Here is a 19063-nt window from a genome sequence, read left to right as displayed (position 1 = left end):
GGCAGGCGGCAGGCGGGAATCGAACTCATGCATCGAACTCATGCGGAAGTGGCCTCAGATTCTCAGTGCTGTGCTTTAACCCGCTGCGCCACCAGGGAGGGCCTGTTCTGACTTTTTTAATGGATTGTCTTATAATTATCAAGTTGTAAGAGTTCTTTGTAAATTGTGGCTATAAGTTCTTTATTATACAAGCATTTTGCAGATATTTTCTTCCTGTTCTTTTGTTTGTGTTTCACTTTCTTAATAGTGTCTTTTGAAGAGTAGAAGTTTCTAATTTTGATAAGACAAAATTTCTGATTTTGTTTTGTTTTTGTTAAATGGATGGTACTTTGGGTGTCATATCTAAAAAATCTGCCATTTGGGTAATCTACTTACCTTTCCTAGGTTTCCATTTGTTACCTGTGAGATTTTGCCTTCTTTGGAATAATCTTATTCATCAAGGTTAGAGGAGGTAATGTTGGAATAGAACACTAGGTAAAAATCTGCAAACCTAAATTGGAGAGTAGAATTGTTTATATTTTACAATTATATTTGTTTCTTAATGGGTAAATGGTAATTTTTCTATCTACTCTGACCTTTACCCTGGGTTCTTAGGTAAAGTGAGTCTCTGATTTTTTTTTCCTGGTGTTTAAAACAACCTGAATAACAGTGCTTTTTGGCTCCTTCTAAAAACATGATTTGTATATGCCTGATACTCAGTAACTCATTAGTACTGACATCTACTTTGCTTGTTAAATAAATAATGTTTAGAAATAATCTGAGGAGGGTTTGCTGGAAGGATAGGAATGGTGGGTATCAGTCTGTTAATTTGGGAATTCACTATTAGAAACAATATTTAGGGTTAATTTTATATATAATTAACTTTGATTGTTTATAAAAGACAACAGTGTTTATAGTATCACAACAATAGTTGAATTTGTTATGACATGTCATAGCCCTTAAATTCTAGCAGTAAATAGTCAAAACCAAGAAAGTTTTTTATTTTTTTAAAATTTTTTATAAGTTTATTTTTACATCATTTTGTACATTTTTTTATCTGAATTGTAATCCCCGCGTGTTTCCCATCACCAAGTCACACGTGTGCCATCACCATAGTCCTGTGTACTTCCTCCCCCCCCACCTCCCCACCTCCCCATTTTTGATCCCATTCCCCACTCCACCCCCACAAAAATGTCTCTGTTATATAACTGTTCATTATTCTTCTTATTTTTTTTGCCTGGTCCATTATACTCTTATACTCATTATACTCTGGTCCATTATACTATTTCTTTTAATAGTGTTTTGTAATTTTCTTTGTAGAGGTCTTTTACCTCTTTTGTTAGGTTGACTCCCAGGAATTTGATTCTTTTTGTTTTAATTGAAAAGGGGATGGTTTTTTTTATTTCTGCTTCTTCTGATTGTTTGTTTGTATATAGGAAAGCCTCTGACTTTTGTGTGTTGATTTTATATCCTGCTACCTTGCTAAACTGGTGGGTAGTTTTGATTAGTTCCCAAAACCCGGAAGATTTTTTTAAAGATTTATTTATGCATATAAGAACTGGGGTACAGGCCAGAGGTATGAAGGGGGCGGTGAGAGGATTCACCACAGACAGAGTGGGGAGCAGAAGAGGCACACCTACTGAAACACACTGCTGAGGGGAGCAGTGGGCAGGTCAGGAGAGGTCTGCCGTGCCATATGGATCACCTCCCTGGTGGGGGATTGAACTTGTGCTGCAGTGAGTGCAGAGTGCTTCATAGTGCTGTGCTTTAACCTGCTGTGCCACCAGGGAGAGCCCAAAATATTTTTTAGCTATAGTTAATATTAAAATGTTTTGTCAGAAAATTATTTTGGAGAACAGGGTTAAAATTGCCTTTTGGGTTCTGGGTACAGAGTTCAAATCTGAAAGGAAATGTTAAAAGTTTGATTCTGGTGCCAATTTCCTTAAAGTTCTTTTTTAATACTACTGAACCTTGAAAGTTAGACCTTCCTGTTTTCTCTTTGAATAAAATCATTATTTTTATGCATATACGTTAGAATCCACCCTGGTATATTTGGTTGGAAAATGGGAAAGGAACTTTCAGTGGTCTAATGATTACTTGATGCTCAGTGCCAATGTGTCATTGTTGAGGGGGAGAGTAGATGGTCATATATCACCTCCTATTAAGGTAACTTTGTCCAAAAAAATCTGAAAGCAACTTAACTTGCATCATGTGTGGGTTTGAGCTCATTCTCTCTCTTTGAGAAGTTAAGTTATGGAAATAGTATTTGCCTTCTACTCCAGTCCAAAGAACTCTGATCCCTCTGACAGTACCTCCAGCAACCATATACTAAGGTCAGCCCTTTGTTGGTGGTGGTGGAGGATGGGATTTAAGTAATTGTTCTTTCTGGTTAGTCTTTTAGTAGCCCTAAGGAACAGGATTTAGTTTTCAATCAACTTACTGTTTGTGTGTTGTGTTGTGGTTAGTGATTACACATACAAGAACTGTACCAACTCTATGGTTCTACATCCAACTAAATTGAAACCAGAGTTCATTCTTCAAAGTACTGGCCTGTGGTGACTAAAGCAGATATTTTTTCAAAACAGTTTATTGCGAAACAGTTTTCACTTAGGTAGTGAGTTTGAGAACTTGACTGAGTAGCTGTATCTGAGGAAGATTACCCAGTATTTGTAGTTACCATCTATGCTTCTGTATGTCACTAAGACTGAGAATTGACTTAAATAGGTTTTCGTTCTCAGAATTTCATCATGTGTTTTAGCTCGTTGAACTCTACTAAAGATAACTTCATCTTTTAATATTCATATGATACACAGATGGAGATAGATGCCTCTGTATGAATTTCTTATGGAAAATAGCTTTTACAAGATTTTAAAAATTTCTTTAGTTTTTGCTTTTACTTTTGAAACTGTATAATGTTTTATTGAGATAATGTTGGTTGACAGCACTATATATGGCATAAGGGTATAGGTTCATACTCTTTAGAGATATGTACCACAGAGGAGTTGCCTGTGTGGAGTCATTTTCTAGCCTTATTTTAAAATATATATTTATTTACAGATAAATATAAACAGTCAAAGTAGTATTAAATATTTTTGGTTTATTTTCAGAAATAACATATCCAACACAATAACTTACTTTTATAGGCCACACATCTATTTTGTTCTGGATAACCTTTCATAACTTAATATAGGTCACCAAACATTTTTTTCATAAAACTGTTAAGGAGAAACATTGCTTGTTGAAGCAGACAGTAGAGTTCAAAGAGCTGAAACACATGATGGTATTCAAAGAATTCTGAGGAGGGTTTGCTCCCCTCAGTAGTACATTTCAGTACATCTGTCTGTTATGCTTCTCACTCTGTCTCTGGTAAATCCTCACCCCCCCACCCCCCTCTGGCCCATACCCCAGTTCTGTATGCATAAATAAATCTTTTTTAAAAATTAAAAAATTGAGTGTCATGGAGAAAGTAAACAAGGTGAAAGAAGGATAAATAAAAGGGACATTAGAAAAATAATCTCCAGTGAGATATGGATGTACTAGAAATAAAGAATGGGTCCTGGATATATCTCAAGATTCACAGGAGATCTAAAGTCAGTTTTGTTAGAATAATGGCTTTTTTTGGGGGGTTATTCATATAAGGAATACCCTTTTTATTTTTTAGAGTCAGGTTTATTGAGACGTAACTTACACAGTAAAGTTTAATACTTGCTGATATTTAGGTCTTTGAATTTTGATACACACTTGTAGCTTTTGCTTGTATTCCTTTGTAGTCTTTCATCTCTTCCCCACCCCACCCCTTGGAAAACACTGATGTGTTTTCTCTTGCAGTAGTTTTACCTTTTCCAGAATGTCATTAATAGAACCATAGGATTATTAATTCTTGTTGTAACAAATCACCAACTGGATAGTTATTTTTTTATTTTTTTTATTTTAAAGATTGATTTATGCTTATAGAACTGGGATACAGGCTACAGTGAGGGTGGAAGAGGTGAGAGGATTCACCAGAGACAGTGGGGAACAGAATGGACAGGTCTACTGAAATACACTACTGCGGGGAGTAGTGGGCAGGTCAGGAGAGGTCTGCCACACTAAGTGGGTCACCTCCCTGGTCGGGAATTAAACTCGTGTCTCAGTGGTTGCAGGTAGCTTCATGGTGCTGTTCTTTAACCAGTTGTTCCACCAGGAAGGGCCTGCAAATTGGATAGTTTAAAACAAAAGAAATTTATTCTCTCACAATTTTAAGAGTCTAAAAAGACTAAATAATGTGACGGGTTGGAACTTTCAGAGGGAGAATGTGTCCTTGGGCCGTCTCCTAGCTTGTAGGGGTTGCTGACAGTCCTTGGCATTCTTTTGCTTGTATGAACAATAGTGCACAAGAATTATATTTTCTCCACATTGTTGACACATTTGTTCTTTTCTAGGGTTTTTGATAGCTGACATGCTAATGGGTGTTGATAACTCATTGTGGTTTTGATTTGCATTCCCCTAATGATTAATGATGGTAAGTTCTTCATGTGCTTATTAGCTTTGGAGAAATGCCTGTTCAAGGCCTTTGTCCACTTTTTAAATCAGGTTGATTTTGTTGTTGAGGTTTAAATTTTGTGTATACTGAATTTTCAGAGTTCTGTGTGTATTGGAAATTTATCCATTAGTGGAGTTGACTTGCTGGTATTTTCTGCCATAATGTAGATTGTCTTCTCATTGTTGTTAGTCTTTGTAGACGAGTTTTTAATTTTCATATCTGTTTTCTTAGCCATTGTAGTATCATATTCAAGAAATCATTGACAAACCAATGTAAAATTTTTGCCCAGTTTTCCTTTAAGAGTTTTAGATCCTACATTTAAGTCTTTTATCCACATTTAATTTTGTGAATGTTTTAAATGTCTAAATTTATTTTAAGTTTTCCAAGCATCATCTTTGGAAGAGACTCTTTAGCATGGAATGGTCCTGGCACCTTTGTAAAAAATAATTTCACCATATTTATAAGAGCTTATTTCTAGTCCATAAACATAGGATGCTGTCCATGTATTTGTTCTTAATTTTTTTCTAGTGGTGTTTTGTAGTTGTCAGTATATGTCTCCTATCCCACCAGTTAGTTTTTTTTTTTTTTGATTTATTTATGCTTACAGAACTGGGGTACAGTCTAGGGGTGCCGGGGTGGTGGGAAGGTTCACCAGAAATAGAGTGGGGAGCAGAACAGCAGATCAATGAAGTACACTGCTGAGGGCGGGTCAGGAGAGGTCTGCCATGCCAAGTGGATCACCTGGGGGGGGAGGGGATTGAACTTGCACTGAAGCAGCTGAGGCTAGCTTGCAGAGCTGCGTCCTAACCTGTTGTACCACCAGGGAGGGCCCCCCACCAGTTAGTTTTTAAGGGTCTTAACTATTTTTTGATGTGATTTGTAAATGGAATTATTTTCCTAATTTCCTGTTTAGATTGTTGATTCTTAATATTTAGAAATGCAGCTGATATTTGCAATTTGATTTTGCTACTAGGCTGAATTCCTTAATTCTGACAGTTTTCATTGTGAAGTCTTTTTTTGTTTTTAAGATTTATTTATTTATGCATACATTAACTGGGGGAAAAGGCCAAAAGCATAGGGAAGGTGAGAGGATTCACCAGAGTAAGAGTAGAGAGCGGAACAGGCAGATTGATGGAGTATACTGCTGAGGGGAGCAGCAGGCGGGTCAAGAGGGGCCTGCTGCACCACGTGGATCACCTCCGGGCTGGGGATTAAACTTCCACAGAAGCGCTGCGGCCTTGCCTTGCAGTGCTGCAGCCCGCTTTGCGGGAACACAACAGATAGAGCAACTGAAATACACTGCTGAGAGGAGCAACTGACGAGACAGGAGAGGTCTGCAGTTCTGTGTGAGTCACCTCCCTGGCTGGGGATCCAATTTGTGCTGCAGACAGCTTCTTAGTGCTCTGCATTAACCTCTTGTGCCACCAGGGAGGGCCCAAATTTTCTTTTTTTAAATTGTGAAAGGTTGTTGAATTTTGTCAGTGGCTTTTTTTCCTCCATCTGTTGAAATACTAATGTGTTCCCCCCACCTTTCATTCTGTTAATATGGTACATTACATTGATTATTCATATGTTGAACTATACTTGCATTCTAGGAAGAACTCTTGGTTATGGTGTCTTTTTAATATGCTGGGAAAAGTCAGTTTCTCCCTTCAAATATTTCAAGTTTTTGCTTCATGTATTTTGATGGTTTGTTAACTATCAAAATTTATAATTATTGTATCTTCTTGTTATATTGGGCCCTTTATTATAAGATGCTCTTTGTTATTATAAACATAGGATTTCAAGTCTGTTTTGTCTGACACTAAGCCAGGACCTCTGCTTTCTTTTGGCCAGTATTTACATGAATATTTTTTCCCACCTTTTCACCCGTATTTGTGTCTCTGGACCTAAAGCTATTTTTTTTTTTTTTTTAAGATTTATTTATTTGCTCATACAGAACTGGGGTACAGGCCAGAGGCTCAGGGGGCAAGAGGATTCAACAGAGACAGAGCGGGGAGCAGAACAGGCAGATCGACGAAGTACACTGCTGAGGGGAGAACTGGGCAAGGCAGGAGAGGTCTGCTGTGCCATGTGGTCTCCTCCGGGGCAGGCGGGAATCGAACTCATGCAGAAGTGGCTTTAGCTTCTCAGTGCTGTGCTTTAACCCGCTGCACCACCAGGGAGGGCCTAGATCCTGTTTTAACCTCCTCTGCCAGTGTGTGTGTGTGCACATATATATATTTTTTGTTACTGTGGTAGCAGCATTATATTACAATTCTGTATATGTTTTGTAAGTATGAGGGTCATACCTCTTGAAACGTATGTTACCACATCAACCCTCCACTACTGTCCTTTGGAGTGCTGCCACTCTGCTCTCTGTTCTTTTCCTCCTCTGGTAACTTTAGTTTTGCAGTCAAAACCCAAGGGTTTATTTTGTCTGTTCCTTTGCTTTGCTTCTGTATATTTTATATATAAGAGAAATTATCTGGCATTTGTCTTTTTCCTTGGTTTATTAACATTTCTGTGCCTTCTTACTTTGCTTAGCAAAATTCCCTCCTGTTCCATTTGTGTTTTCACAAATGGCAATATTTCATCTTTTCTTGTGACTGAATATTATAGCATTGTATATGTATGCTACATCTTTATCTGATCATCCATTGATGGGCATTTGGGTATCTATCTTTTGGAAAGTTTTCTTGTAAAGGAAGTACTGATAAAGAGGGACTGAGTTCATTTCACTGTTCTTTGTGCCATGTAACTCTCTCGTGCCTCACTTCCTTCAGTGTCTGTTGTAGTGGGTATTAGGTAGTGAGATATTTTCATTTTCTTCTCATTAAGTTTTATATATGTATGTATTTTTGTGGTTAGTATGGGATTACATTTAACATTCTAAAATTACTATGTTCTAATTTGAATTTACAGTGTTAAGTTCAGTAACACAAAAACTGTTCCTTTACAGCTGTCAGTACCAGTGTTTGTCTTTTTATTACCTAACTTCAGAAGTCACGCACTTTTATTTCCTGCATATTTTATTAGAAGAAGGTCACTAAATCTGTACTACATTCTAGAGGGAGGAATGTTAGTTTCCATCTTTGAAAGGATGGAAGGAGAGGTTATTTATGAACATATTTTAAAGTGATAACACCTATTGATGATTCATGTCTAGTTGAAATGTTACATTAGAGATTGCAAAAAGTAATTCTTTTATTCCTTCTGAATTAAAAAGTTCAGCTGGGCCTCTCTGGTGGCACAAGGGGTTAAGTCTCAGCACTGTGATACTATCCACAACCACTGAATTTTGATCCCTGGCCAGGGAGGTGACCCACATGGCACAACAGACCTCTCTTGTCTCACTGCTCCCCTCAGCAGTGTATCTCAGTAGAGCCACATGTCCTGCTCCCTACTCTATCTCTAGTGAATCCACCCCATACACTTCTGGCCTACACCCCAGCTCTTACATATATAAATAAATAAAATAAATCTTAAAAAAAAAAAAAAGAGTTCAGCTAAATTTTGAAGGGAAACTCTCAGTTCCATGACCAGTTTCCAGATATGTCCTACCCCTGTTTTTAAATTACATTTTAATACTTTTATCCTCTAAAGTTTTTTGTTTATTAATGTTTTTCTGTGCCTGCTTCATCAATAGGAATGACCTGTCTACCTCATATTATCAGTTGGGCCAAGTTCCCTCATAAGCTCTAGCAGAAATGCTTTTGTTGTCTCCAGATGTTCCTTGTGACTGCTTGATTCTGATCTTTGTCATTATATGGTCTTTTTTTCCTTCTCTCTGTGTGTCACTAATTAGAACAGTTGCCATGGCATTTCCCGTTCACTTTGATAATCCACAGTGAATTTTTATCTTGAGATTCCTAATTAGATATGAAAGTCTTTTTTTTCCAAAATAAAATATTATTTAAAGGAATAAGGAATTTGCCTCTTTTGTATTCCTTGGGGTTTAGTCATGATTTTTTTACTTCAGACTTGAGAGCAGGAATTAACCCATGGGAGGACTCTGATCCTCTGCCTCTTTTTGTAAATAAAAGTTTTATTGGGACAAATCCATTAATTCATTTTATGTATTGTCTATGGCTGATTTCACACTACAGTGGCAGTTAAGTAGCTGTCATATCGACAGAGTCAAATATACTCTCACCTCTCCCTCCCTTTTTAAAGATTAATTTATTTATGCATACAAAAACTGGGGCACAGGCCATAGGTGCAGGGGGTGGGGATGAGATTCACTAGAGACAGAGTAGGGAACAGAACAGACAGATTGACTGAAATACACTGTTGAGGGGAGCAGCAAGTGAGATTAGGAGAGGTCTGCTGTGCCATGTGGGTAAGCTCCTGGCTAGGGATCAAACCTGTACAACAATGGTTGCAGGCAGCCTTACAGTGCTGTGCTTCAACCACTACACCGCCAGGGAGGGCCCCATTACTCCCAGCCATTTATGGGAAAACTGCGCAGACTCCTATTTCAGAGCTTTAGATTGAAGATGTTCTATGATTTAATAAAAAAGTGAATGTGACAATGTTTGCTTAATACTGTATATTAATATAGGGCATTGTTAATTAGTGACATTGACTATATCAATGAATCAGAATCTGTATTAGGAAATTATATTGATTTGCCATTCCTAGATAGCAAGGTTTCTTGGGTATTGAGGTTTAAATGTAAAGATATTTATGAAAACGAAGAAGGGGAAACTGGTAGTCAGGTTTCAAACAATCAGAAAAGTACAGGACATATTGTTAGTCCTCACAAGGGCCAAAAAGTAGTTAAATGCTGCAAGATTATTTAAGATTACATCAGAGCTCTGGCAGCCAAATTACTTTGTCAACCTGGCAGTAGCAGCCATCAATTAATCCTATTCCAGTGCTCCCACAAACTGAAATTTATGTACAGAGTTGCAATTTCAGACTACCCAAGAGGTGTTCACCTCTTGATGTAGTCTCCATAGGCTATTCCTTTTGGGAGAAGTTTTCATATTTGTTCCTTCTTTTCCCTTGAAGATGTTTTTTTGCATCCTGTTTTTGTTTCATGAATGTAATGCGCTTTCATCTCTGATGACATTGATATGTATATATTCCTTTTTTAAAAAAAGATTTATTTACATATACAAGAACTGGGAAACAGGGCAAAAGTACACAGGGGGTTAGAGGATTCACCAGAGACAAAAGTGGGGAGTAGAACAGGTACATCTACTGAAATACACAGCTGAGGGGAGCAGCAGGCAAGATGGAAGAGGTCTGCTGTGCCATGTGAGTTAACTCCCTCACTGGGGATCGAACTCATCCCACAGTGGCTGGCAATAGATTGATAGCGCTGAGACTTTAACCTCTGTGCCATCAGGAAGGCCATCATTTGAGTTCTTAAGGTGTTTTCTATAATGCTTTGAATTTTTTTATCTGCACTTTGTTGTTAATATTAATTTAGAATATTTAAAAGGATGTTTTTTCCCACATAAACTGTTGCTATAGATCAGTAACTGGAGTAGTACTTTATCATGCATCAAATAAAAATCCAGATATTGGTTACACTGCCTCTTACTTGTCTTGATGTCTTTGATTTTTGTTGTAATCTGCTGGTGTCTATGAGAAGTTGATTACTATAAAGAGTATGGTAATGATGTCCCATTGGTCACTTTCTGTAACAAGCACTTTGAATCAGAATACCCTGTGCAATGTAGTGTTAAGACTTTTATGTAATATCTCATTTCTTTATACTCTCACTGCCTACTAATGACTTCCCCTATTTAAAATAAAAAGACCATTTTCAGTTCTGAGTTAAAAAACATCCAAAATTATGTGATTTAAATAAAGAATGAAGATAAAGGGGAAAATATGTATCAGGACAGGGAAGTGAGCTAGTTACTATTGTTGAGAAAAACTTTAGTTTTGAGCATTTTCATGTGTAACACAAGGAGTAAAGCATATTGAATTCTATACAGTTCATTTCAGTGGGAACTATTTTATTTCATTTTGGCAGACTTGAGAAGACATCAGAATTGTTTTACATTTAAGAGTTTTAATTTTGTATAAAAATGAAAGGCTGTGTTTACAGTTTAAATATATTTTGTTGGCCTATTGTATATGGCAATAGTAAGTGCTAAGCAAATTTTGATTTTAATATTTATCTTGGTTCATTTAAAATATTCCTGATAGAAGAACTAAAAAAACACTTCTCCAAAGAGGAAATGCAGATGGCCAAGAAGCATATGAAAAAATGTTCAACATCATTTGTAATGAGAGATGCAAATTAAAACCACAGTGAGATACCACCTCACACCAGTGAGAATGACATATCTTCAAACAACTAGTAACAGCAAATGTTGGCAAGGATGGAGAAAAAGGAATTCCTCTGCACTGGTGTTGGGAATGTATACTAGTACAACCACTATGGAAAACTGTTTGGAGGTTCCTCAAACTGCTAAACATGGAGCTTCCCTATGACCCAGCAATCCCACTCCTAGGTATCTACCCAAAAGACACAAAAACACTGATTCAAAAAGACACCTGCACCCCCATGTTTATTGCTGCTTTATTTACAATTGGAAAGACATGAAAACAACCCAAATGCCCAAAAGTAGGTGACTGGATTTAAAAAATGTGGTACATATACACAATGGAATATTACTCAGCAACCAAAAAAGAAACACATGCCTTTTGCAGCAACATGGATGGAGCTGGAAAAGATCATGCTTAGTGAAATAAGTCAGAAAGAAAAGGAAAAATACTGGATGATTTCACTCATAGCAGGATTATAAAGAACCAGGCGAGAAAAAAAGAACAACTATATACCAGAGACATTTTATGGGGGTGGAGTGGAGAATGGGATCAAAAACAGTGGGGGGAGGGAAGTGCACTGGACTATGGTGATGGCCTATGGGTGATTTGGTGATGGGAAGCCCACGGGGATTACAACTGAGATGGGAAAAGGCACAAAATGATGTAAAAATGAACTGTTATATTATTTAAAAAAAAAAATCCTGATAATTTTAGGCCAGCCTCAAAAACCTAAGAACAAATTTTTATTTTAAAATATAGTTTACTTTCAGCCCTCCCTGGTGGCGCAGCGGGTTAAAAAGCACTGCACTGAGAAGCTAAAGCCACTTCTGCATGAGTTCAATCCCCGCCTGCCGGGGAGGTGACCACATGGCGTGGCAGACCTCTCCTGATCCGCCTGCTGCTCCCCTCAGCAGTGTACTTTGTCGATCTGCCTGTTCTGCTCCTCACTCTGTCTCTGGTGAAGCCTCTCACTGCCCCTGAGCCTCTGGCCTGTACCCCAGTTCTGTATGTACAAATAAAATAAAATCTTAAATAAAATAAAATATAGTTTACTTTAAAGACTATAAATGATAAACATCTACAAAACAGTTTTTTACATACATAAGCATTCAGTCTTTACCTGTGAGGTACAGATGGTGTTCTCATTTTTCTGACAAGAAACTGGATGTAAAGAGATTGCTTAATTCCGATAGTGTTGTAAGTGTGGTAGCCAGGAATCAAACCCAGGTCTTTTGACTTTTGTACAATAATTTTTTAAAGATTTGTTTATGCATACAAGAATTCTGGGGTATAGGCTTCATAGTGTTGAGTCTTAATCCCTTGAACCACCAGGAAAGGCCCGACTTTTATACATTTCTATTAGAGGAATTATGTTGTTTCCACATTGGGGCTAACTCCTTGACTAGAACTGAAGAAAATAATGTGTTAAAAGTTGTTTATTTAGTGTAATTAAATAAGCTCTTTTATTATTATTTTTTTAATTTTGTTTATTTCATCAGATATTTAAGCAGTTTTTAAGTGTCAAGCACTGTTTTGAACTTAGAGCTTGATTTATGAACACACTCCTACTCAATGGGGAGCTTATATTCTAGATCTAAGCCAATAAACATAACTATTAAGAACACAGAAGGTTATATAGTCTGTAAAAAGGAATTTCCAGGATAGATGGAGCAGATTGTAATGTTGTTAGAACAAGTAGAACAAAAGTCCCATGGCTAGAATATGCTGGCATATTTAAGGATATGTGTTATAGGACAGGGAGAATGGCACCCCTGAACCCCAAATCTGCCTACTCTAAATAGATTCTGCCATCCCACCACATCAAGACAAAACATACTCCAGAGTATAAAAACTTTAATACAATAGTGTGCAATACAGAAAAGGGAAAGAACAGTTTCCAAATCAGGCGTCCAGAGTTACCCATCCCCTCATGGGTAAATGCTCAGCCAAATAGGGTTGGCCCAAAGGAAGGCCCGAAAGCCTTCCCTGCTGTACTCTTGTTTCCCAACCTGGCATAGGCACATGAAAGTCTACAACACCTTGGGGACCCATAGAAAAGGATCAGAAATAGCCAGACTAGTCTGGGAGAAAAAAGAGCAAAGTCAAAATCAAGGTGATCTAAGTTGCCATTGTTAACTTGCCCATGGGTCGCTCACCCACATCTCTTTCAACCAGTCCAGGACCAAATAGCAAGTGCGGCTTCTTTACATGTCTCTCTGCTCCATCTGCTTCCCTCAGGTCTTCTCTGGCTCTCCATCCTTTTTCCTTTCTTCTCCAGTCTCATCTCCAGTTTCTTCTCTTGCCTGCTCAGCTCTACTCTGCCTTTGGTGGGGTGGGGAACCTGGAACCTCCCCCCTTTTCCCAGGGACCACCCTGTTAAAATAGAAGATAGGTTCCTGAGTGGAAAAGGAAAGGAGGATGTCAGGAAACTGGGAGCAGGAGAATAACAAATAATATAAGATCTTTTAGATCATTGTTAAGATTCAGCTTTTACTCTGTATACATTAAAGGCACTAAGATTAGACAAGAGAAGAAATAGGGAGACCTGTTTCTAAAAAATGGCATAATCTAGGAAATAGGTGGCTATCAGTGGAAACTGAGCAGATTGTGTTATAGAGGATAAGAATTGAATGAGTTCCTGGACCCAGTTCTGGTTTGTGTGGCAGTAGGGGAAACTTACACAACATCAAACATTTCATCAAGATACCCTCTTGGTATCTGAGAAGTCAACTTAATCCTGATACTATTTGGAAATAGCATCAAGTTCCAGAGGTATCTCAGTCTCACCATACTGTCTTCCATTTCATATTCTGATGGCAAACTAGTTCTTCTGACCAACTAGCTACAAATTGGAGGCTTCAGTGACCCCCCTCCGACTTAGGATATCCGTTGCAAGGTTACCAGTATCTCTTAATTACTGACTATAAATTAGAAATCCGTTAACTCACTAGAGCAGCTCATAGAATTCAGGACACTGGTTACTCACTGGATTACTGATTCATTACAAAGGATACTGAAGGATATGAATCAACAACCAATCAGAGATAACATAGCTTGAAATCTTGAGCTATGGAGCATCTGTCCTCATGGAGTTTGGGACCGTATATAGGGCCTGTGCTTCCCAACCTGGAAGCTCCTTAAACTCCCTACTTCTGGGTTTTTGAGAATGCTTCATTACTTGGATATGCATAAGTACTCAGTGGCAATTTGTGATTGACTTAACTTGTAGCTCTCTCCCTTCCTGTGAAATCAGGAGGCAAAACTGAAAAATTTCAATGTTCTATTCAAATTTGCTTCCCTTGATAACCAGACCCCGATCTTTGAGTGCTTTCTAAAAGTCTCTTAATTAACATAAGCCAGTTGGGGTGGGGTATAAAGGGGCTATTATGAATATCAAGATACCTATTTTATCGTTATGGGTCTGAAGCTTATAAAGTCATTTTTCAGGAACTTAAGACAGAAGGCCAAATGTTATTACAAAGGATGAACCCATTGCAGTTATCCTTGGAAATTCTAAGATTTTGGGGTCTCTGAGCCAGGAACTGTGATTGAAAAGTATGTGTGCATGTGTGTAAAATATGAATCACTGAATACATGCTATTTATTTATTTTAAATATTTATGCTTATAGAACTGGGGCACAGGCTTAGAGGTATGGAGGGTGAGACAGAATGGGAACAGAACAGGCAGATCTACTGAAATACACTGCTGAAAGGAGCAGTGGGTAAGTCAGGAGAGGTCTACCACACCATGTGGGTCAGCCCCTGACTGAGGATCGAACTTGTGGTGTCTTCATGGAACTTCATAGTGTAGTGCCTTAACCCATTGTGCTACCAGGGAGGATCCTATTTATTTTTATAGATTTATTTGCACATAAAAGAACTGAGATACAGGCCCAGAGGTGCAGGGGGTGAGACGATTCACCAGAGACAGTGGAGAGCAGAACAGGCAGATTGACTGAAGTACACTGCCGAGGGGAGCAGCGGGTGAGACAGGAGAGGTCTGCCATGCCATGTGGGTCACTTCATGGCGGGGAATCAAACTCAGTAGCCTCACATTGCTGTGCTTTAATCCATTGTGCCATCAGGAAGGGCCCAGTATATGTTTTTTATAACTCAAAATAAGAAGGAATCATCAGAGGAACCTGTGAGGTAGGGCTTAGACCTAGAGAATTATTCTGTCCTTGGGAACTCAAGGGAAGAAAGTAAACCAAGGAAAATAAGGGACAAAGGAGTGATCATCCGTGTCAGATTATGCTGATAGGTTAGCCAGGATAAATACTAGAATTGAACATTTAGCAATATAAATGCCAGTAGTTGTAGTGGGACATGGAATGCTCTGGTTGCACTGTTTACTTTTTTAAAATGGGAATACTTTGATGTTCACAACAATGTTTCCTTTGCCATGTTCAGGTTTCTGCGCTATTGGTGGTATGTCTGACAGGGGATCACAGCTTGGTTCAATGGGTAGCCTGACCATGAAATCACAACTTCGGATCACTGGTAAGTTTTAAAAAGATCCTCCACTTTACTTTTGTTTTTCCTAAGGTAAAATATCTTATGAGAAAAAAATGTTGAGTGATGTTTACATATCCAATGTTGAAGTAATATTTGCTTAATGAATGAATGAACAAAACATTTTAGATGTGTAGAAGTTACTTCTTAATTTCAGGATGTTCTTGTGTCTTTTGCATAGTTTTTTTGTTTTTGTCCATTAACCACAGGTGTCTGGGCAGTTGTTTGTTTAGTTTGTATAAAGTTTTGTTGCGATAATTACTATATCATACTGCTTATCCATTTATAAGGTCAATGATTATTTGTACACTTACAGAATTGTTCAGTCTTCACCACAGTCAATTTTAGAATGTACTCATCACTCCAGTGTGGACAAAAAATGTTTAGTAATATTAGACAAAGAGTTTATTAGATAATCCAAATGAGGATTTGAATCCAGGAAGTTGTCTAACAAATTTTATTGTGAAAACCGTTCTAATAAGTGAACAGTTACATGTTTGAGTTTAGTTTATATAAGTGAGTCATTGATATCAAGAAATTATTCTTGACTAGTAGAGGTAGAGGATAGAAGTGGGCTTTAGTGTCCTGTAGGCTTTTATCCTTAGATTTCCTAAATTATCTTGATCTAAAGATATGCTGATGATCTGTGAGTGGAAGAGGGCAAATACCAGGGTCTAATCACTTGTGATTTTTAAAGAATGAACAGTGAAGATGTAAAACCTGGGTACCCATTGTTTAAATCTTTATCTGGTAGGGATTGAAAGGATGGTTTACTTGCAAGGCATTAGACTCTTGTATGGCTGCTTCTCAGGATAGGAATAGGAAGCCAGAACTGATTTAAAGGCTTATATACAGGTGACTTTGTTCTCTTTCCTGCTAGGTGTGAGAGGGGGTTTCTCAGAACATTTATAGTTTGTTCATACCAGAAAGAAACTTTACATCTTCTAGGAGTCACTCTTAACTCCACTACTACTAAATTACTTTTTTTTTTCCTCATAAATCGAATCACAAAATGGTGTGGCCTTTTGTCTCTCTCACTCAGCATAATGTTTTCAAGGTTCACACTTGCTACACTATGAATTAGTATTCCACTTCTTTTTATTTTCAAATACTATTCCTTGTGTGGACATACCACATTTTTTTTGTGAGTAAGTTTTTGTGAAGGTTATGTTTTCACTTACAAGTATATACATAGTCACTGGGTCATACAGTATTATATTTAGCATGTTAGGGTAAAGTTGAAGAATTGGTATTTCGTAGTGTACAATGTAGAAAACTTTTTAAATAAGTCATAATCAGATGCTAAAAATAGTCTTCCTTTTTGACTTGCCCTTCATTAGCTTTCTAGCTTGTTTAGAATAAAATCCAAATCCTTTTTCATAATTTACAAGCTAAATGTTATCTCTTCCTATTTACCATTCTTATTTGCTATATTTTCCCTCAGATATGCTAAGCTTTTTTCCTGTCTGAAACACTCCCTTTTTCCCCCCGTCAGCCTTCACATGGCCCCACATGGATGTTTGTTGAAAAAAGTACTTTCTAAAGGCCTTTGATATTACCAGTGATACTCGACTTCATTAGCCTGCTTTTCATTGTAAGGACTATTTTTCTAACTGGTACATTATCTCCTTTAGACTCAGACCCTCTTCTTTACTTAACAGTTTAAAGCAATGTATGACACGTGATAGGCATTCAAGTATTTGTTGAATTAGTTGATAAGTATATTTTTAATTAACATAAGAGCTCTAGGTCTGCTGATATTGACAGTTGGGATCTACTAATAGGCATTTTGGTAGATTGTAATTTATTTACTAGGATGGGAGGAGATGCGAAGGTCATAAATGAATAAAATTCACAAGCATTTTATAACTGTCGAGGACCTTGACCAGCAAGGCCGGAGAGTCGGAGCCCCAGGGCCGGCGGACAAAGAAAACAGTCACCCGTGTGTATCAGAACAGAGAGAGAGAGTTTATTTTGTTTTTATCTGGTTTATATAAAATACAAGAGGTGGGGGATGCAGAAGTCGGGAAGGGAGAAAGCCAATGGACACTAGACATGTAGCAGTGTTAGATAACATGGTTCTCGCGAGGGACAAAAATGGGCGAGAATGGAGCAGTGTTTTGATAATCGGTGGGTGAGAAAAGAAAGAGGAGAAAGAAAAGGTGGGGGCAAGGGAGTTCTTCCCACATGCCTTTTGCAACCCAGATGTTTTTCTCTATCTGGACTCCATTTCACCTTTTTATGGCTGCTGACAGACGCCAGATGCCGGCCTCGGTCCCCAACAATAACAAAACTGCTTTGAATAAAACAATTTTTTAAGCTTTTATGAAATTGAGTTGATTTGAAGGGTGAGCTAACATCTCGAACACTGAAATATTTTCCCTATTCTTTTACCTAGTTATTTCAGCAAAACTTAAAGAAAATAAGAAGAATTGGTTTGGACCAAGTCCTTATGTGGAAGTCACAGTGGATGGACAGTCAAAGAAGACAGAAAAATGCAACAATACGAACAGTCCCAAATGGAAGCAATCCCTTACAGTGTAGGTTTGGAAGTATTTTCACAGTATATTTTGTTGAGTAGGTGAGCAGATATGCAGTTTTAAAAACATTTCTTGTACCTCCTCTGATCCCCTTTCCCCATTCTTAGAACTCCTTTCTCTAGTCCTATTTTTGTTTTCCTTTAGGTATTTTTGTTCTTCCAGTTTGCCCTTTTCTGTCTTTTCCACTTTATTTGATGGTATTATTGCAGCTGAACAACTGAGAGAACCTATAGTCATGGGCCTAGAAATAAGATCACTTTCCTTAACATAGAAGTAAAATAGAGTAGCTCACTCTGTTTTTTAATTTAAATTTAAAAATTATTTGTTTATATTTTTATTTAATTGCACTGTCCCCCAAAACCTATAAAGGGGATTTTCTTTTTTTTTTTTTTTTAAGATTTATTTATTTATTCATATGGAACTGGGGTACAGGCCAGAGATGTGGAGGGTGAGAGGATTCACCAGAGACAGAGAGGGGAGCAGAACAGGCAGATTGATGAAGTACACTGCTGAGGGGAGCAGTGGGCGGGTCAGGAGAGGTCTGCCTCGCCATGTGGATCTCCTCCAGGGCAGGCGGGGATCGAACTCATGAGGAAGCGGCTTTAGATTCTCAGTGCAGTGCTTTAACCTGCTGCGCCACCAGGGAGAGCCTAAAGGGGATTTTCTTTTAAAATATTATAATTTTACTATAAATCTGTTTTTATATTTAATGTGAGTTGTCTTTCTAGATGAATGTTAAAGGTCTAGCATTATCTAGCTTTTATGCATTAGATACTATATTTCCTGGAGTAGTTGGCCTAATGTTGTGTTGTTCGACATAGACAGTATCCATGTGATAGGTTCATGTTGGTGTTTATATGTGTAGTGTGAATTTGTAGAAATAAGCTATACCTATTTCAGCTGCTGACAACGGCCCAGGTGTTGATAGTGAACATTCACTTTGTTACAGGGCAACCCAATGTGAACTGAGTTGCTTGTCTGTGGGTTCTCACCCATGTGCTTAAAATTCAATAGTACTGCACACACACAAAGGGTCACTAATGGGTTTATTTACAAAGGGGAAAGGAAAAGGTACAACCCAGGGAAAGAGAGAGAAAGACAGAGAGAGAGAGAGAGCGCGCGAGGGAGAGAAACAAGATAACTAGCACATTCTACCAGCTCTGCTGACTTGGAACTCCAGTATCACACTGACAGCTCATCAAGAGCCAAGCAACCAGCCACCAGCCACAAGGTCCAGAG

At 38.0% G+C, this 19063-nt stretch overlaps 1 protein-coding gene across 2 annotated transcripts in view; it reads left to right on the top strand.

The window, feature by feature from the left end:
* ITCH (itchy E3 ubiquitin protein ligase) overlaps positions 1-19063 on the top strand; it is a 93443-nt gene that overhangs the window by 13758 nt on the left and 60622 nt on the right. For both annotated transcript variants that reach the window (XM_004687268.2, XM_012728345.1), the window contains exons 3-4: positions 15183-15272; positions 17683-17824. In XM_004687268.2, coding sequence (XP_004687325.1) covers positions 15203-15272; positions 17683-17824 — 212 coding nt within the window. In that variant the 5' untranslated portion in view covers positions 15183-15202. The remainder of the gene's footprint in view (positions 1-15182; positions 15273-17682; positions 17825-19063) is intronic.

The sequence above is a fragment of the Condylura cristata genome, unplaced genomic scaffold (assembly GCF_000260355.1).
Source record: "Condylura cristata isolate star-nosed mole 26May11 unplaced genomic scaffold, ConCri1.0 scaffold00022, whole genome shotgun sequence".
NCBI classification, from domain to species: Eukaryota; Metazoa; Chordata; class Mammalia; order Eulipotyphla; family Talpidae; genus Condylura; species Condylura cristata.
This window is presented reverse-complemented; position numbering and strand designations above follow the sequence as displayed.